This window comes from Sardina pilchardus, chromosome 4 (assembly GCF_963854185.1).
Source record: "Sardina pilchardus chromosome 4, fSarPil1.1, whole genome shotgun sequence".
Taxonomy (NCBI): Eukaryota; Metazoa; Chordata; class Actinopteri; order Clupeiformes; family Clupeidae; genus Sardina; species Sardina pilchardus.
In genome coordinates, this window is record NC_084997.1 from 36251200 (window position 1) to 36271750 (window position 20551).

Below are 20551 nucleotides of genomic sequence, written 5' to 3' on the forward strand. Positions count from 1 at the left end.
AAATAACAGAGCTAAGAGCCTTTATTTTTCCAATTTTGTCTTTAAGAAAAGATGCAAACTCATTGCATTTCCTTGAAGAAAAAATGTTCAGGATCCATTTTGTCAACTTATCGACATACAGTGGCATTTGGACCACAGACAACTGACAGAGTCATTGATAAAGCAACGACCTTTCACAGTGCACTGTAAACCTTACCCTTAGTTATATCCCTCCCACACACACACACACACACACACACACACTTGGAATGATTAACCAGTGTCCTCCATCTATCTCACGTTTACTTGGTCAGGTGTACAGTCAAGTACAGCTGAGTCAGATAGCACAGCTTACATCGCGGTGAGGACTGTTCTGGGAGAGAAAATGGCATCAAAAACTTTCTCTGAGGATGATTTCTCCTGTCCTGTGTGCTATGACATTTTCAAAGACCCTGTTGTCATGACATGTAGTCACAGTGTGTGTAAAGAATGTCTGCAGAAGTTCTGGGAGAGCAAAGGATCAAGAGAATGTCCCATCTGCAGGAGGAAATCATCAAGAGTAAACCCACCGCCTAATTTGATCTTAAAGAACCTGTGTGAGACCTTCTCACAGGAGAGAAGTCAGAAAGCTTCAGCAGGGTCTTGGGAGAAATGCAGTTTGCACAGTGAGAAACTCAAGCTCTTCTGTGAGGAGGACAAGCAGCCAGTGTGTGTGGTGTGTAGAGACTCAAAGAAACACAGGAGCCACACCTTCAGCCCCATAGACGAGGCTGCTTCAGAGCACAAGGTAAGGACATAATGGACTGATTCTTCACATGAGTGCAGTTGGATTTGATTAGACCATTAGCATGTCACTAAGATTTCCGGTAATTTTCCCATTTAAAACATGTCTCTGCTCAAGTTAGAAAGTGCAATAAGACAAACTGAAAATGAAACCTGGCGATTTTCTAGGCTGATTTGACATGGAACTACACTCTCACTCTGGCGTAATAATCAAACATGGGCGCAGTGATATCATGCAGCACCTGAAAATAGTCCACATAGGCAACAGTGCATGATATCACTGTGCCAAAAGTACGCTTGCAACTTTCCTTCATGAGAGTGAAAATGAGAGTGTAGCTCCATGGAAAACTAGAAAAGCATTCAGAGAGCGCAGACCTCCGCCTGTATTGTTCTTCCTAGGTTGTCATACATTTGAACCTAAACTATTCAGATCGCCACCACGTGGTCATACCATGCCATTACACCACTAACCGAAAAGCATAAACTATAGTGAATCTCTGTACAGCATGGACCATTGCCGTTTTTTTTTAAGTAAAATGATTGTTTCGTCACATTCTATTGATCTAAGCCATTTTTTGGTTATTTAAACAACAACAACATGTTCTGCGTACTCTGCCTCATTGTGAGGTATTGTTTCTGATGGAATTTTGTTTGTTCAGTTGTGTTGATCTCAAATCTAGCTCTGCATTGTTCTTGGATTTTGGTGAACTGGTTTTCTGTAATGTCTGTTTTATGATGCTTTGTACTGGAGACTGTGCACTAAGACATTCCTTTGTTGATTGCATTCTGGTTCGGGCTGAAGGGACCTTTAAAATGTTTACATGTGGGTTCTCTCATTTCTTACAAATATGGCGATTTGGTGCTCTATACTGTATATGGAGAATAAATACATGCATACAGGCTTAATCATTATTTTATCATTTAATTAATATCACTTGAGTGGCTGACTGTGTATTCCTGCACTAATATGTTGCATTTCAGCAATATCACTGGTAGGTAAGTTGTGTGACACGCTTTAACACTGGTAAACACCAGAGGCACATGTTTAGACAGTGCTCTGAGCCTCTGAAGTGTTGTCAAATCATAACCAATATAGTGCCTTTACAGTTAAATGTCTTGTATTTTTTATTCCAGGAGAATCTCAACATCAAACTGAAGCCCTTGAGAAAGAAACTGAAGACTTTTAAAAAAGTTAAACTACTGTGTGACCAAACAGCAGAACACATTAAGGTGAATCATAGATTAGATGCTAAATTCATTATCAGTCCACAAACATGAAAGAGGCTTTAATTACATGTTTAAATGCAGGGACAAGCTGAGAATACAGAGAGGCAGATCAAGAAGGAGTTTGAGAAGCTTCACCAGTTTCTACGAGATGAAGAGGCAGCCAGGATAGCTGCACTGAGGGAGGAAGAGGAGCAGAAGAGTCAGATGATGAAGGAGAAGATTGAGAAGATGAGCAGAGTGATCTCATCTCTTTCAGACACAATCAGAGCCATACAGGAGAAGATGAGAGCTGATGATGTCACATTCTTGCAGGTAAAATGAATGCTCATTTTGTTCGGCATCTGCGCCTTGACTATCGTGAAAGAATTGAAAGGAGCACAGTATCTCCTCCACCTTACATCCCAGTCATGCTCCGTGAGGTCTTTTTTTAATGATAATATATTAGTGTTAACATAATTCTAAGCACATGCCCACCTCTGATATTTTCACAGAACTACAAGAGCATAGTGAAAAGGTGAGTGATCTACCTCTTGACTCTCTCTCTCTCTCTTAATTGTTAGTCAAATTCACCAGCCTCTCAATATTATTGCTACTTTGTGTCTGAAATTTACCAGCTACTTTCATATTTGACCAACATTTGACTAGTTGTTAGTTTCCATCCCTGACCCAAACCCACATCAACACTGACTCTGATTGTTATTCCAGAGCCCAGTGCACACTGCAGGATCCAGAGAAGGTTTCAGGAGCTCTGATCAATGTGGCAAAGCACCTGGGCAACCTGAAGTTCAGAGTCTGGGAGAGGTTGCAGGAGACTGTTCAGTATGGTGAGTATCAGTAAGCGTGTAGTGGCTAAGGAACTGAGTTAGCATGCAGTAGTCGGAAAAGTTGTTGATTCAATTCTCAGCGTTGACCCCTATCAACACACCCATGTGTTAAGGTGCTTAAGACCACTATTAAATTACTATGGCTACCCTTCTAAATATAGCTTAATGGCCTAATACAATTTGTATGAAAAGAGGACCTAGCCCAGTGGCTATTATTAAAAATATAACAACGACATCCAGGTCTGACATAATCCATTTTGAATATCGAGAGGAGCCCAGCTGGAGCCCATCTATTGCCCATGCTTAGTGTGGCCCATCTATTGCCCATGCTTAGTGTGGCCCATCTATTACCCATGCTTAGTGTGGCCCACATATTGCCCATGTTTAGTGTGGCCCACCTATTGCCCATGCTTAGTGTGGCTCATCTATTGCCCATGCTTAGTGTGGCCCACCTATTGCCCATGCTTAGTGTGGCCCATCTATTGCCCATGCTTAGTGTGGCCCATTTATTGGCCATGCTTAGTGTGGCCCACCTATTGCCCATGCTTAGTGTGGCCCATCTATTGCCCATGCTTAGTGTGGCCCATCTATTGCCCATGTAGGGCCCAACAGCAAAACCCACTCTGAGTCTGAGCCCATACCCACCCCAAGCCCAACTAGCCCAAGTGAGGCCCATGTGGGCCCCATCTGGGCGTGTTTGCAGGGACTGTTGTGCCCTTGAGCAAGGCCCTTAACTCTGAGGTACTCTGGGGAGAATCATGGGCCTTGTACAGTTAGTAGGTTTGCGCTGAACTGAGCACATGAGACAGGTGTGAAAGGGTCCAAAGATGTCGTGAAGAATGTTATGCTCCCTGCAACATCATTCAGCATGACCCGTTTGGTGGTGGGGTAGTGATGGTCTGGGGAGGCATATCCTTGGAAGAATGGACAGACCTCCATGAGCAAGACAATGGCACCCTCAGTGCTAGATATCGGGATGACATGGTCAGATTGTCTGATTGTCCTGGTGCAGTGGGCCCTGGGCTCCTCCTGTTTCACAATAATGCCCACATGCACTGAGAGTGTGCAGGCAGTTCCTGGAGGATGGAGGAATTGATACCATTGACTGTCCTCTACACTCCTCTGACTTCAGCCCATACAGGAAATGCAATGTAAAATGTACTCGAAAATAGATTATGCTATATACTACCACACACATACTGCACATAGATAATAGTAATGATTTAAGATTTGAGATGGTTGTGCTGTTCCAATGTCTGTTGCATGATGAACACATTAGGCTTAGGCTATACTCAGTACATTTATCATGCCTGTTCTCCTTTACTTGTTAGAGTCCCACTGTCAACACAATAGTGTTTTGAGGTGTCGCTGAAGAAGATGTTTGAAGATGAGGAAGAGGTTGAGTAAGAAAGTGGAAATGCGTAGGACTAAACGTCATGTTCCTTACTCTTTACCTCATAGGCCTAATACTTACACAAAGAGAATCCGAAGCTATTCCGCTAATGTCTCGTTACAACTGATATGCCCATTATCTTTGGGTGCTTCTCCTGCATTTGCCAGTTAGAGTCCACCTTTAACCTTCAGAGTCTTAGTGAATATGGGCCTGGATCTGCCTCTTGACCCAGCCCAAGTCCAAAGAAAATAACACAACTATGTGGCTGTGATGGGTGACTACAATAGGGGACCCTGTTGATAATCTGTGGTTTTTATCTGCAGTTCCTGTGACTTTGGATCCCAACACTGCACACCCAGATCTCACACTGTCTGAGGATCTGACCAGTGTGAGATATCGTGATGGTGATGATGATGATGATGATGATGATGATGATGATGATGATAATGATGGTGGTGGTGATAGTGATGACAGTGATGATGATGATGATGATGATGATGATGATGATGATGGTGATGATGATGATGATGATGATGATGATGATGATGATGATGATGATGATGATGATGATGACAACAGCGATGATAATGGATAGTGATGAGAGACAGCAGCTTCCTGATAATCCAGAGAGGTTTGATAATGATTTATTTGTTCTGGGATCTGAGGCCTTTGACTCAGGGACTCACTGCTGGGATGTGAAGTTGAAGGGGAATCAAGAATGGGCTGTGGGTGTGATGACCGAGTCTTTCAAGAGGAAGGGTGCCTGTGAGTCCAGGCCTGGACAGTGGTATATGCGTTATGATGGTGATGAATACCAGGTGGTTTCTGAATCAAAGTCTCCCAAACGGCTGAGAGTAAAGCGCAGACTCCAGAGGATCAGAGTGCAGCTGGACTGGGAAGAAGGAGAGCTGTCATTCTCTAACCCTGTTAACGATACCCATCTATTCACGCTCACGCACACATTCACTGAGAAAGTTTATCCGTTCTTCTTTGATACTAGAGGTATATTTGGCTGTGGTGGAATTTCAATTTTGCCAGTGAAGGTAAAAGTAAAGGTGAAACAGCACAGTTAGAGTTGATACAACCTCTGTCTGAATCAGGACTGATGAGTGTGAGGAGACTCTGAGGGTTGAAAGTGCCACTGAGATGAACAAAATGATGATTTTATGGGTAAATATATAAGTCAAATCAAATCAGGCTCATTGGCCATGTATACTTGCGTATGCAAGGAATTTAGTCTCTGCATTTATCCCATCCATGAATTAGTGAACAGTGAACACACACAGTACACAGTGAACACACAGTGAGGTGAACACACTAACCCAGAGCAATGAGCTGCTTTCATTCGCTTTCATTTACTAAAAACAATACCAAATAATGTTTGGATTTTTTAACATTAATAAGACTTGGTTAGATTTTATTTTTTTGCAGTGTAATTTGGAGGGTGTAAGAGATTGTGTTGGTTTCTTGATTATATTCTTGATATTTTTTTATCCGAGAAGGCTATGTCTATGTATTTTTATTTTGTAAACTCAATTCAAACATGTAAATCCAAAATGAAAGGGTAAAATAAAAGCTTTGTGTTCAATGTCCATACATCATTGCCGAGTACTTCATTTATGATAAACCTTATATGAGAGTAAGTAACTATCTTAATTAATTACCATATTAGCCTGTTTGATGCTCATTGAGCTGTCTGCCTGTGGGGAGTATGTGTGCATGTTCATTTACTGTCGCTCTGTGAAATACAGGACAGGAATGATTGTGTCATCACATAGAGACATTAATATGGAAGAACAAAAGTTGACTAATGCAAGTCCTTAATACTCCACAGGAGTGGGACGGATACAAAAAATTACAAGAAATTCACTTTAAAAGGATTTTCAATATAATGAGATCCTAGAACTGTCACAGTATTGCACTACATGTGGCAGAATAAACTGGTCATCAATATACAATAATGTAACTCTGCATAGGAAAAAAAGGACAATAAATGTCATGATATTACCACTGAACTTGACAATCAGCAGTTACTAGCTTGTGCCAGGAGAGGGCACTCTAATACAAACTGCTTTATGGGAAGATATGTCTAACTTTCATGACAATCTGACATTTTGGCAAGCTTCATATTTAACCTATTGCAGTAAAACCATGTTATGACCTTTCCTACAGCTCATCGCCAGAATAGCTCAGCGCTACACACCCACATTTCAGCCTGGCTCAGGTCTTGCCATTATTACCCTAAAAGGACAGACAAAGGAAGTCAGTCTACAGAAGAGCCTACCACTTCCTGAATGAGAAAGTGATGCTGAGCGCAGGTCTCTCAGGATTTCTCTTGAGACCGCTCCTTTGATAGGTGAAGGGTGCACAGCAATAAGAAAAGTAAGTAGCACACTATTACTTCCAATTCATGGTGGGTAGTTGTATTGCTATTTGCACTTCAGATCCAGGGATATTGCACTGGGAGATTTGAAACCAACCAGATTTCAACAACTAGTAAACAACAACAGCTGTGAACTAGTAACAACAGTGTGATACAGGAGAAATGGCCTCCAGGTACCCCTTAGAAGAGGATATCTTCTGTCCCGTTTGCTGTGAAGTCTTCAAGGACCCAGTTGTCATGGCGTGTACACACAGCGTGTGTAAGGAATGCCTGCAGGAGTGCTGGCAGAGCAAAGGGCAGAGAGAATGCCCCATCTGCAGAAGAAGGTGTTCAACTGAGAATCCTCCATTAAATCTTGCACTGAGGAATCTCTGTGTGACCATATCAGGGGGGAGATGTTCCTCTTCTGGGCCTGAGGCTCGCTGCAGTGTGCACAATGAGAAACTCCAGCTCTTTTGTCTGGAGGACAAACAGCTTGTGTGTTTGGTGTGTCGAGACTCAAAGAACCACAGAAGTCACACCTTCAGCCCCATAGACGAAGCCGCAACAGAATTCAGGGTAAGGAATGTATCAGCTGATTCTGGAAAATACTCGATGTTCGATTAAGAATGTGTGCCAGTAAGAAGACTGAACCTATTTTAAGCAGAGTTGGGCAGGTTACTCAGTAAAACTCACTTTTCATCTCTAGAAAATGATAAGGAACAGAGGTAGTGTAGTGGTTAAGGAGCTCAGCCAGCATGCCAGAGCTTGAAATGTCGTGGGTGCAAACTAAGACCCAAAGGGCTTAGAGCACTTCCAAGAGACCTCAAACCAATCAACAGGTGCCAAATCCAGTGTCAAACCCAGTGTGGGTTCAATTTCCATCTATTGGGGCAGGTCTCTCAGCACACTGTCTGATCTTTTCCTCCATAATTTTAATGTAGCCGCCCCTTGTTTTAGTGTTACCACTATTGTGTCCTGTCGACTGGAACACTCTGTAAAGGAAATCATTTCAGTCATCAGTAAGCAACGTTCGAAAGCTTCTAGGAGTGGCAACAAGGCTCTGGGTGGTATTTGGATTTGGATTTCAAAATAGCAGACTGATAAGATGTCAAGGACACTCTGATATTCTTAATGAGTTCTGTTGAGGACACTGATGAAAATGAGCATTGTATGAAGTAAAGTCTCTGTCTACAGTATAAGCTAAAGTGCTCATGTATTTTAGGAGGAAGTTATAACCAACCTGGACCCCCTCGGAAAGAAAATGAAAACCTTTGAAGAAGTTAAACTCATCTGTGATCAAACAGCAGCACACATTAAGGTGAGACATGGATTGCAGTAGGTAGCATATTTGATTTGATCATTTACAGGCGCTGGTCATATAATCAGAATATCATCAAAAAGTTGATTTATGTCAGTAATTCCATTCAAGAAGTGAAATATTATATTCATCCATTACACTTATACATTTCAAACGTTTATTAGGACCCAAGCACCGAGGTGCGGCCGCTGAAGCAGCAACTGCAACGTACGTAGGTGCAAGGCCCTATTGCTTTTGCTCAGATTATTATTATTATTGCTATTATCATTATTATTATAGTGGACCTTTTCTTACCCGTTCACCGTTTTTGACTTAAAACTCTTGTAATTTGGCGGCTACATGTGGAATTGCTCTCGCCAGAAATGTAGCTCTGGCCTTGTCCTCCTTGTGCAAGGTGTCAGAGGTTGTCTTTTGGACAACTGTCAAGTCATCAGTCTTCCCCATGATTGTGTAGCCTACTGATTAGAGTGTGGCATCAGGTATTTTCAATATTGAACCACAATATTTTAATTTTCTGAGATACGGAATTTGGGGTTTTCATTAGTTGTCAGTTATAATCATCAAAAAGCAATACACACTTGAAATATGTATGGAATGGATGTATTATAAGTTTAACTTTTTTTTAATGGAATTACTGAAATAAATACACTTTTTTGTGATATTCTAATAACATGACCAGCACCTTTACATTGAAACAGAAATATTTGATGATTATGTGTATCAATCCAGACTCAGGTTCAACACACCGAAAAGCAGATCAAGGAGGATTTTAAGAAGCTTCACCAGTTCCTACAAGATGAAGAGGCAGCCAGGATAGCTGCACTGAGGGAGGAAGAGGAGCAGACGAGTCAGACGATGAAGGAGAAGATTGAGAAGATAAAAAGAGATATCCGGAACATTTCACGCACATTTGGAGCCATAGAAGAGGAGATTGGAGGTGATGACATCACAATCTTACAGGTATATAAAAGATGTATTGATATCCCTTATGCTCTTATATTATATGAGGAGTTCAAATACAAACACTGCTGAACTAGTCTGGCTATCACCACACAAAGCTGAAATCTTCTCAGATTTAACATATGGGGAGGCTGTACTTTGTTTATACTGCACAAGGGGCGTGATCAATGGGCATTGTTCAAATGACTCTGTACAGTCCTTCAACCAATCAGACCAACGATCCAGTGCATCTTTTGGATATGCTAGTTTCTGATTGGAGTCAAAGGTTCTGGCAGGGAGCACAGGAGATAGATGTGCAGCCAGGCTGAGTTTCCAGCCTGAGCTGCCGGGCGAAATCCAAATTCGCCAGAAGTTCTGGCAGGGTACACCCAGCCTACTTCTGAACACCACCTCTGACCAATATTAGATAACTATGGTGACTGAATGCTCTCCTAGTAAACTCTCTTCCTGGTCTGAAATATTGATTTGTAGGCAAAAGCCTATAGGAGCTGAATCATTTTATCTATTTGAAAGGAAAAGTGGTCAGACAGATATAGAGGGTTTTGCATCTGATCTCTTCATTATTCTTTTCATATTATGCACTGCTGTATATCGCTTGTTCATTGCAATTTGAATAATTCCACTCTGTATTCCCCAGAACTATAAGAGTACAGTGAAAAGGTGAGAGATATTTGTCCAATCAAAAATCATTTAATGTAACAGTACTTACAGCAAGTTGAGTTTTTCAAGAGCCCAGTGCAGTTGGATAGAACCCCATATTGCTGACTCTTTAATGTTTATGTTATGTCAGAGCCCAGTACACACTGCAGGATCCAGAGAGGGTTTCAGGAGCCCTGATCAATGTGGCAAAGCACCTGGGAAACCTGAAGTTCAGAGTCTGGGAGAAGATGAAGGAGATTGTTCAGTACAGTGAGTACCGGTATACCGGCACACACACACATGCAAAGACGGTCCGTCAATAGACTGTTCATTCTGTGGTCCCCCTTTTATTCTGTGCATTGTGTATGCTACTCAAATATGTTACATAAAACATGTGCTATATGGTAGTACAACTTCTGTCATAATTCCGTGCATTATAGAATAACTCAATAGCGATATTAATATTTGTGTAGAGTATATCTCAAACGGTTAACCGATTATTCAATATCCGTACACCCTTATTGACTGTAACGTCAGCAAGTTTGTGTAGCTGTGAAGTAAAGTACATAAAACTCCCTCATAACACTTTAAGAGGCATGCTAGCCATAGACACTAGCGCACCTGGCACATCTGGCGCTAGCACACCTTTAGCATCCTGACTCTAGCACTCAGTTCAACTGCATGCTAGCACACCTTTAGCATCCTTACTCTAGCACTCAGTTCAACTGCATGCTAGCACAGCTTTAGCATCCTTACTCTAGCACTCAGTTCAACTGCATGCTAGCACAGCTTTAGCATCCTTACCATAGCATCCTTACGGGGTCATCCCTATGTTCCCCGGTTTCCTATGTTCCCCGGTCGCAATACATACCGGGGAACATAGGACCCTTTTTTTGAAAACTGGGGAACATATCCTTTCTAAAATCTAAGAAAAAAAGGTCCTATGTTCCCCAGTCCAATACAAAGTGGGGAACATAGAACCCGGGGAACATAGGACCTGGGGAACATAGGTACGCTCCCCATCCTTACCATAGCACTCCTCAGTCCAGCTGCATGCTAGCACAGCTTTAGCATCCTTACTCTACCACTCCTCAGTCAAACTGCATGCTAGCACAGCTTTAGTGTCCTTACTCTACCACTCCTCAGTCAAACTGCATGCTAGCACAGCTTTAGCGTCCTTACTCTAGCACTCCTCAGTCCAACTGCATGCTAGCACAGCTTTAGTGTCCTTAGCACTCCTCAGTCCAACTGCATGCTAGCACAGCTTTAGCATCCTTACCATAGCACTCCTCAGTCCAGCTGCATGCTAGCACAGCTTTAGCATCCTTACTCTAGCACTCCTCAGGCCAACTGCATGCTAGCACAGCTTCAGCGTCCTTAGCACTCCTCAGTCCAACTGCATGTTAGCACAGCTTTAGCGTCCTTAGCACTCCTCAGTCCAACTGCATGCTAACACAGCTTTAGCGTCCTTACCATAGCACTCCTCAGTCCAACTGCATGCTAGCACAGCTTTAGTGTCCGTACTCTAGCACTCCTCAGTCCAACTGCAATCTAACACAGCTTTAGCATCCTTACTCTAGCACTCCTCAGTCCAACTGCATGCTAACACAGCTTTAGCATCCTTACTGTGCGTTCAGACCAAAACCGTCAAAAGCGTCAAAGTCGCTGGTGAAGCTCATAGCCCGACGCTCAACCCAGTTCAGCGCCGAAAGCGTCAAAGCCATGACGTGAAACATTTGGACAAACCACAAGCAGCAATCCTGCGAGTTTGACATTTTGATTAGTTGACGCCGAACCGTGTCATAGCTAATTAGCATAAAGTTAACTGAGGCTCAACTTCTTTTTGACGCCCGTGAAGCTCATGAAGCCACGCTCACGCCCAGAACGCTTTTGACGCCGGTAACGCCGACTCTTCATAGAAAATAAATGATTTCCGGCGCTCTTGCCGCTTTTGACGGTCTTGGTGTGAACGCACAGTTACTCTAGCACTCCTCAGGCCAACTGCATGCTAGCACAGCTTTAGCGTCCTTAGCACTCCTCAGTCCAACTGCATGCTAGCACAGCTTTAGCGTCCTTAGCACTCCTCAGTCCAACTAACTGCATGCTAGCACAGCTTTAGCGTCCTTACTCTAGCACTCCTCAGGCCAACTGCATGCTAGCACAGCTTTAGCGTCCTTAGCACTCCTCAGTCCAACTGCATGCTAGCACAGCTTTAGCATCCTTAGCACTCCTCAGTCCAACTGCATGCTAACACAGCTTTAGCGTCCTTACCATAGCACTCCTCAGTCCAACTGCATGCTAGCACAGCTTTAGCGTCCTTACCATAGCACTCCTCAGTTCAACTGCATGCTAGCACAGCTTTAGCGTCCTTAGCACTCCTCAGTCCAACTGCATGCTAGCACAGCTTTAGCGTCCTTAACACTCCTCAGTCCAACTAACTGCATGCTAGCACAGCTTTAGCGTCCTTATTCTAGCACTCCTCAAGCCAACTGCATGCTAGCACAGCTTTAGCGTCCTTAGCACTCCTCAGTCCAACTAACTGCATGCTAGCACAGCTTTAGCGTCCTTAGTACTCCTCAGTCCAACTGCATGCTAGCACAGCTTTAGAGTCCTTAGCACTCCTCAGTCCAACTAACTGCATGCTAGCACAGCTTTAGTGTCCGTCATCTAGCACTCTTCAGGCCAAATGCATGCTCTCAGGTTTAAACCTGTGGATGGACTATGTGGTGACCACAACACAGGTGACATTTGGATGTGTGAATGAAAACAATCCCAAAACAGATTTAGGAAATGTGTGTGTTCTTCCTCTCTGCAGCTCCTGTGACTCTGGATCCCAACACTGCACACCCAGAACTCACCCTGTCTGAGGATCTGACCAGTGTGAGATCTTGTGATGAGGTGCAGCAGCTTCCTGATAACCCAGAGAGATTTGATAAGTATATCAGTGTGCTGGGCTCTGAGGGCTTTAACTGCGGGACTCACTGCTGGGATGTGGAGGTTGGGGACAGTACCTGGTGGCATGTGGGTGTGATGGCAGAGTCCCTCCAGAGGAAGGGAGACTGCTCTTCCATGAGTGGGCGGTGGCTAGTGTTCTGTAAAGATGGTACATATGCAGCACGTGCTACTCCACAACTCCCCACTCTCCTCACAGTGCAGCAGAAACTCCAGAAGATCAGAGTGCAGCTGGATTGGGACAGAGGACAGCTGTCATTCTCTGACCCTGATACTAACACACACCTACACACTTTCACTCACACTTTCACTGAGAAAATGTTTCCATACTTTAATATCAATGTGAAAGGTTTTCCTCTGCAGATCCTCCCAAGCAGCACAGTTAGAGCAGATCTCACCTAATAATTACTGGAAATAATAATTGAGGATATGAGAGAGACTTAGATCATATGATCATCATAACATAATCTTGATGGAAATGTGCTATCAATTTTATTTTTGGTCTATTTTTGGAAAACATGTCTGAGGTTTAGTTTGGAACCCAGACAACGTCAGTTTTGAGTGAGCCTGGAATATAGTACTGTATAAGAGGATGTCTGTGCAGTGAGGGCATTGCCTTGCTCTTACTATTCTGAAGAGAGACAGGATGATCTTACAGAGACTAACAACCAGGCAGCTGGCACTGATGAAAGGCTCGCTGTCATGGTGACATCTCTTGGCAGTCCAACCACAGAACAACATTGTGGCTAACAGCCTATTACTTCCGAAGTGCTCTGTGCAAAACACAGGTTGGGGCAAAACTTGCTCCAAGACAACTTTTCTAGCTCATGCTTGGGGAATGTTTGCTTGCAATCAGGGCTCTCAAGTTTCCCGCATTGAGCGTGAGACACACACATTTCAATGACTTCCCACGCTCACATGGCATTTCTCACTCCGAGAAATTATTAACTTGTCAGACATTTCTAAGGTTACAAACGTGTTACAAACGTGTCACACAATATTGATGTCTGTGCATTCATTCAGCCATGGAGGTATTGCATTCAGCTCAGAGAGCTGCTATTCAGTTACTAACCTATCGGCCAATCAGAAAATAGGATTTCTCAACCAATCAGGTAATAGTTGTTTTGTTGCCGGGCGAGGTCTGAGTTTTAGTGTCGTGAGCAGTCTCGGCCTTCGGTGAATGCATAGCGGAGGTGGAGTTGGAAGAGAACCAACTGGAGGTGGAAGATTACAGGATCATCACGTAATAACTTCATTCATTTCAATCTCTAATTAGTTACTACAGTTTTCCTACTCATTGTTTAACCCTTAGATGCATAGGCTACCAATACCTACACTCTTCCATGAGTGGGGTCAAAAATGACCCCAATTAGAATGCATGCGTTTTTTGCTGTAAACTCAAATAATGTCTCTCATTTTGGTTAAAGATGATGATTTTTATTATATATTTGTCTAAAATGTTTTTATTTCATGTTGGACATATTGATGCATCACTTTTTATTAACATTTTATTACAAAACAGCTTTTAGATAGGCAAAAAAGGTAAACATCCTAAAATTATCTCAACATAGGTGAATAGGGTAACATTTTTAACTTAGAGATATCTTCATGAAACTTTACCAGTTGAATACTCACATAAATAGGAGAAAAAAACGTATTGCAAGTTTTCTGTATTTATGTTTAAATATGCTAATTAGGTCATGTCTAATTAAATATGCGCTAATTATAGTGCATGAAAATGCACTATACTGTTATTCGAAGTCTTCTTATTATTACAGTGCATGAAAATGCACTGTACTGTTATTCCAAGTCTTCTTATTACATTGCATGTCAATGCAATGTACTGTTATCACTGTTCTTCTTCTTATAATTACATTGCATGTAAATGCAATGTACTGTTATCCCTGTTCTTCTTATAGTTTTTATTCTTCTTCCGACCAAAATCAACGATCAAAGGCTCTAGAACCACTGAACCGTTTGACGTCATTCAAGCACTCCTACAAAGGTCTAGAAACGGAGATTTGTTCTATGATTTTTCACATTTGTGAACTTTACACTTTTTGAGATATTTACGATAAAAGAGTTTCAAAATCCCATAGACTTAACGTTGAGACGCTTTGGCGGCAGAAATGGACTGTTACGTAGTGCTCATTAAGCTACAGCTGTCAAAGAATCCTCTTCATTAGCCATCTGCTCCGCCTTAACCCTCTCTGGCTGTAAACACTAGTGACTAGAAGAAGCAATCTAACGTTGATACCATGCCACGGAACGTTATCGTCTTCGTCTTCTCTCCTGCAGTAGCCCACTCCTATCTTGCTTCGTTACAGTAACCGGTTAGCTCTAGGTGACGTTGGGACCATAGTTAGACAGTCAAACCCTAACGTAAGCACTATATTTAGCTAACAACAATCAAATGTAACGTTAGCTTCCACGCCAGTCTTAACTCAGCGTCCAACCTGATAGACATGCCAGTAAGGCTACCATTTAGGTTTAAGCCTTCTCACAGTCGTTTGTACAGTACAAGCTACATTGTTATCATTCTCATCATTGCCATCATGTTTGTTGTTAGCAAGCTAGCTAACGTTATATTTGCTCGTATAATTTCCTCAGCCTACCTGTTGCTGCATAGCATCATTCGTTTCACTGTAGGTGAACAGTTCCTGTAGCCTAGGCCTACTAAACAAAGTGTCAGCGCTTGCAACTCGTTTGAATTTGGCAACTTTATTTCAGTCTATTATTTTTAAAAATGAAGAGTTGTTTTCCAAAATACTATCCACAATTTTAATGCATTTTCATGAATCACTTTTTAAATGTGGGTTTCCAAGTAATTTCAGTGAACTGTAATTATTGTTATTCATCTATTCTAGCCTATGTTCTCTTTTTAACTAATACAATGTTTTACACAGCAACCTTTTTACAATTACATGCAATGGTAATTCCTTCCATGGAATTACATTTTCTAGTAATTATTATTATATCTTCCGACCAAAATCAACGATCAAAGGCTCTAGAACCACTGAACCGTTTGACGTCATTCAAGCACTCCTACAAAGGTCTCGAAACGGAGATTTGTTCTATTATTTTTTCACATTTGTGAACTTTATACTTTTTGAGATATTTACGATAAAAGATTTTAAAATTCCCATAGAGTTAACGTTGAGACCCTTTGGCGGTAAAGATTAACTGTTACGTCAGTGCTCAGCTGTTAATCAAGGATCTTTGATCCAAATGCCACCGCTGTAACAGCTATGAAAACATTCTACCATGCCACTGCTGTAGGCTAAACCAGGACGTTATCGTCTTGTCTCCTGCTACTCCTTACTTGATTTGTTTATCGTTACAGTAACCGGTCTGCTCTCGGTAACGTTATCAACAGCTAAAGACAATCTAACCTAACGTCAACGTAAACACTGTATTTAGCTAACGACAAGCAAGTTACTAGCAAGTTACAAGCAACTAGTTGCACGATTTAGGTTCAAGCCTTCTTACAGTCGTTTCTAGTACAAACTGCATTGCTATCATTTCACGTTTGTTTGTTAGCACGCTAGTCGTTTCAGCTATAGGACTTGCCAGCCAGGCATTCATTTAAAACTTTCGGCATCATTCACAAATTAAAAACCTTTGTTAACAGCGTATTGTAGGCTACATTCCTATTAGGACAATCACACACCTGGAAATACTTCGAAGAACATACTAGCTCATCCTAGCTAATATGTGTATCCTACATAAAATATCCTACATTGCTAGATATCCTACCTGTTGCTGCATCATCGTTTGGCGTTGTTTGAGATTGTAGCCTATTCCGTGTTCCAATGGTGTCTAAATCTATAGCCTATGGCCTACTTTTAACCTGCATTAGTATATGAAGGCTATGTAAGCTATCCTACCAGTCGTCACTGTAGGCTACTAAAGTGTCAGCTCTTGCAACTCGTTTTAAGTAGGCAACTTCATTTCAGTCTTTTAAAGAGTTATTTTCCAAAATAGCCTATATCCACAATTTTGATGCATTTTCATAAATCACTTTTTAAATGTGACTTTCCAAGTAATTTCAGTGGAATTGTAATTGGGTTATTGTTATTTATCTATTCTTCTGTGTAGCCTAGTTGTCTTTTAAACTATAGGCCTAATACAATGTTTTACACAGTCAGCAACCTTTTTGCATTTACATGCAATGGTAATTCCTTCCATGGAATTACATTTTCTAGTTATTATTGTCTTCCGACCAAAATCAACGATCAAAGGCTCTAGAACCACTGAACCGTTTGACGTCATTCAAACACTCCTACATAGGTCTTGTAACGGAGATCTGTTCTATGATTTTTCAAATGTGTGAACTTTATACTTTTTTAGATATTTACGATAAAAGAAATTAAAATTCCCATAGAGTTTACATTGAGACCCTTTGGCGGCAAAGATTAATTGTTACGTCAGTGCGCAGCTGTCAGTAATCAAGGATCTCTGATCCAAAGCCATGCCACCGCCGCTCGCTGCGCTGAACCAGGCTACGTGAATGTTACGTTGTGTCTATTAAGCTGTAACAGCTGCAGCTGCTGTAAACCAGGACGTTATCGTCTTGTCTCCTGTTAGGCTACTCCTTACTTGATTTGTTTATATCGTTACAGTAGCCTAATCGGTTTGCTCTCGGTAACGTTATCAACAGCTAAAGACAATCTAACCTAACGTCAACGTAAACACTGTAGCAGCTATTTAGCTAAGGACAACCAAACTTGCTCCAGGCTAACGTTTAACGTCGGGATAGGCTGCAAGGCGAACAGGGCTTTTAGCCCTCTCGACAGAGCAGCGTTTTAAGTGAAGTCCAACCTGATAGACGGGCCTACTAGTCGCTTATTGTAGCCTACATTCCTATTGGGACAATCACACTCACACACCTGGAAACGGTTTCGAAGAACATACTAGCTCATCCTGTAATAGGCCTATGTGTAGCCTACATACAATATCCTACTGTAAGCTAACGTTACATTTGCTAGATATCCTACCTGTTGCTGCATCATCGTTGATTGGCGTTGTTTGAGATTGTATTCCGTATTCCAATGGTGTCTAACCTACTTTTAACCTGCATTAGTGTAGATGAAGGCTATGTAAGCTATCCTACCAGTCGTTTCACTGTAGGCTACTTAAGTCAGCTCTTGCAACTCGTTTGAAGTTGGCAACTTCATTTCAGTCTTTTAAATTCTAATGAATGAAGAGTTATTTTCCAAAATAGCCTATATCCACAATGTTGATGCATTTTCATAAATCACGTTTTAAATGTGACTTTCCAAGTTGGAATTGTAATTGGGTAATTGTTATTTATCTATTCTTCAGTTTAGCCTAGTTGTCTTTTTAACTAGGCTATAGGCCTAATATGTTTTACACAGCTAGCAACCTTTTTGCATTTACATGCAATGGTAATTCCTTCCATGGAATTACATTTTCTAGTTATTATTATTATTAAACTTCTTCTTCTAACGCAGCCAATTCAGCTTCAACCGTTTAACGTAGAAACTTCATTCAAACATTGTTGCGTAGGTCTTGCTTATGCCATGCCTGCTTTATATTTTTCAACTTTGTAACTTTTATACTTTTTAAACTATTAGTTAAAAACTATTACAATTTCCCCCATAGACTTAACATTGCTCATTATGACATCACGGCAGCAATTAGAATCTTACACCAGGTGGCCGGCCACCTGGGCACCAACTGTCAGTTTCTCTCAGGCTCCTCTCTGAAGACTACATATTCTGTTCCCCTGTATCCTCTGCGCACAACAGTATCAAAATAAGTCCTCCTAATTCCATTCAACTTTATATCCATTCATCTTCTTCAAACCATTCACTCATCCACCCATTCTAAACAGTCTGCCTATCAACATCAATTAGACGATCTACATTCAACTTTTAAACAATCTACTCTGTCTCAGGCTGGCTCTCTTAAGACTAGCCAGTTAAATTGATTACACCTGTATCTGTATCCACTACTCTCAGTAGAGAGCTGTGTCTTTCCATTCTACAAGAATATAAGGCACATTCCATCCAACATTCTATCCATTCATCTTCTTCAGACCATTCACTCATCCACCCATTAAACTGTCTATCAACATCCATTAAACTCTCTGTCTATCAACATTAATTAGACTATCTACATTCAACTTTTAAACAATCTACTCTGTCTCAGGCTTTAAGCTCTCGACTAGCCAGTTAAATTGATTACACCCGTATCAACTACTCTCAGAGAGCTGTATCAGTGTCTCTCTTAACAAGAATATAAGGCACATTCCATCCAACCTTCTATCCATTCATCTTCTTCAGACCATTCACTCATCCACCCATTAAACTGTCAATCAATATCTATTAAACAATCTGCCTATCAACATCCATTAAACATTCTGTCTATCAACATTAATTAGACTATCTACATACAACTTTTAAAGTATTTACTGTGGGTGCCTCTCAAGCAGCGTTTATATGTCCTCCCTCGCTCCTCGCTCCTCAATGATCTACATAAAGAAAGATAGAAGAGGGGCTAGACTATCCCATTGTTGCCGCTCCATCATTCTTTATGTAGATCAGTGAGGAGCGAGAGAGGACGCGTAAACGCTATGAGAGGCACCTTCTGTCTCAGGCTTTAAGCATACAATCTCATTAAGACTACAGATCCTGTTTCACTACTTCCTCTGTCCACAACTGTTTCAAAATAAAGGTCCTCACTGCAATAATACACTATTAAATCATTTAACCATTGAAACTACTCAACTATTGAACTGTTCAACCATTCCAACTGTCAGTTATCATCCACTATGCCTCCAGTCAACTACATGAAACCTCCATGTACCTAGCAACCAACATAGCAACCATTAAAATTAAGTGTTTATGACCGTTTCCATAGCAACCAACATGATTATACTGCAGTAACTTCTTGTTTCCTGATAGTGGCCACCATGGATACCCTAGCAACAAATGTTTCAAAATAAAAGTCTTCACTAGCAAGTTAGCTAGTTAGCATAGTTAGCATTGTTAGCATAGTTAGCATTTTTAGCATAACTGCAAAAAATCATCAACTAAGTTAGCTAATCAACCTGGTTAGCATTGTTAGCAAATTTAGCATTGTTAGCATTGTTAGCATAGTTAGCATTTTTAACATTACTGCTAGAAATCATCGGTTAAGTTAGCTAATCAACCTGGTTAGCATTGTTAGTAAAGTTAGCATTGCTAGCATAATAAGCATTTTTAGCGTAACTGCTAGAAATCATTAGCTAAGTTAGCTAATCAACATTTTAACATGAATAGAAATCATTAGTTAAGTTAGAACTGGAACGTTTCATCTTTAAACTGTCTACCTTCACACTATCAACTCTCTGTAAACTATGCAACCACCATGTTTACCCTAGCTACACCTTAGTAACCATATCAACATTATCTATCTATTTTTGCATTTTCATGCACTGGTAATTCCTTGGAATTGCATTTCTAGTTAAACTTCTTCTTCTAACGCAGCCAATTCAGCTTCAACCGTTTAACGTAGAAACTTCATTCAAACGTTGTTGCGTAGGTCTTGCTTATGCCATGCCTGCTTTGTATTTTTCAACTTTGTAACTTTTATACTTTTTAAACTACTAGTTAAAAACTATTACAATTTCCCCCATAGACTTAACATTGCTCATTATGACATCACGGCAGCAATTAGAATCTTAGGCCAGGTGGCCGGCCACCTGGGCACCAACTGTCAGTTTCTCTCAGGCTCCTCTCTGAAGACTACATATTCTGTTCCCCTGTATCCTCTGTGCACAACAGTATCAAAATAAGTCCTCCTAATTCCATCCAACTTTATATCCATTCATCTTCTTCAAACCATTCACTCATCCACCCATTCTAAACAGTCTGCCTATCAACATCAATTAGACGTTCTACATTCAACTTTTAAACAATCTACTCTGTCTCAGGCTGGCTCTCTTAAGACTAGCCAGTTAAATTGATTACACCTGTATCTGTATCCACTACTCTCAGTAGAGAGCTGTGTCTCTCCATTCTACAAGAATATAAGGCACATTCCATCCAACATTCTATCCATTCATCTTCTTCAGACCATTCACTCATCCACCCATTAAACTGTCT

The 20551-nt window shown here is 41.2% G+C and overlaps 2 protein-coding genes across 2 annotated transcripts; both read left to right on the forward strand.

Annotated features, from left to right (window-relative positions):
• The first annotated feature begins 321 nt into the window (after positions 1-321).
• Positions 322-5539, forward strand: LOC134079177 (zinc-binding protein A33-like). The gene is made up of 7 exons (XM_062535370.1): positions 322-766; positions 1897-1992; positions 2071-2301; positions 2481-2503; positions 2695-2813; positions 4530-4610; positions 4786-5539. The coding sequence occupies exons 1-7, from the start codon at positions 365-367 to the stop codon at positions 5277-5279; spliced, it is 1446 nt and encodes a 481-aa protein (XP_062391354.1). The 5' UTR covers positions 322-364; the 3' UTR covers positions 5280-5539.
• A 1034-nt stretch (positions 5540-6573) lies between these two features.
• LOC134079176 (zinc-binding protein A33-like) lies at positions 6574-14153 on the forward strand. The gene is made up of 6 exons (XM_062535369.1): positions 6574-7147; positions 7794-7889; positions 8619-8849; positions 9487-9509; positions 9640-9758; positions 12304-14153. Exons 1-6 carry the CDS (start codon positions 6752-6754, stop codon positions 12840-12842), a joined length of 1404 nt encoding a protein of 467 aa, XP_062391353.1. The 5' UTR covers positions 6574-6751; the 3' UTR covers positions 12843-14153.
• The last annotated feature ends 6398 nt before the right edge of the window (positions 14154-20551 follow it).

What these genes read in the sequence shown, in the direction of transcription:
- LOC134079176 (XM_062535369.1), top strand. Translation starts at nt 6,752, where the DNA reads ATGGCCTCCAGGTACCCCTTAGAAGAGGATATCTTCTGTCCCGTTTGC. An exon ending in AAGCCGCAACAGAATTCAGG is followed by an intron (nt 7,148 to 7,793) that starts GTAAGGAATGTA and finishes CATGTATTTTAG; the next exon opens with GAGGAAGTTATAACCAACCT. An exon ending in ATGACATCACAATCTTACAG is followed by an intron (nt 8,850 to 9,486) that starts GTATATAAAAGA and finishes TGTATTCCCCAG; the next exon opens with AACTATAAGAGTACAGTGAA.
- LOC134079177 (XM_062535370.1), top strand. Translation starts at nt 365, where the DNA reads ATGGCATCAAAAACTTTCTCTGAGGATGATTTCTCCTGTCCTGTGTGC. An exon ending in GCAGGAGACTGTTCAGTATG is followed by an intron (nt 2,814 to 4,529) that starts GTGAGTATCAGT and finishes TTTTATCTGCAG; the next exon opens with TTCCTGTGACTTTGGATCCC. An exon ending in CAGTGTGAGATATCGTGATG is followed by an intron (nt 4,611 to 4,785) that starts GTGATGATGATG and finishes TGATGACAACAG; the next exon opens with CGATGATAATGGATAGTGAT.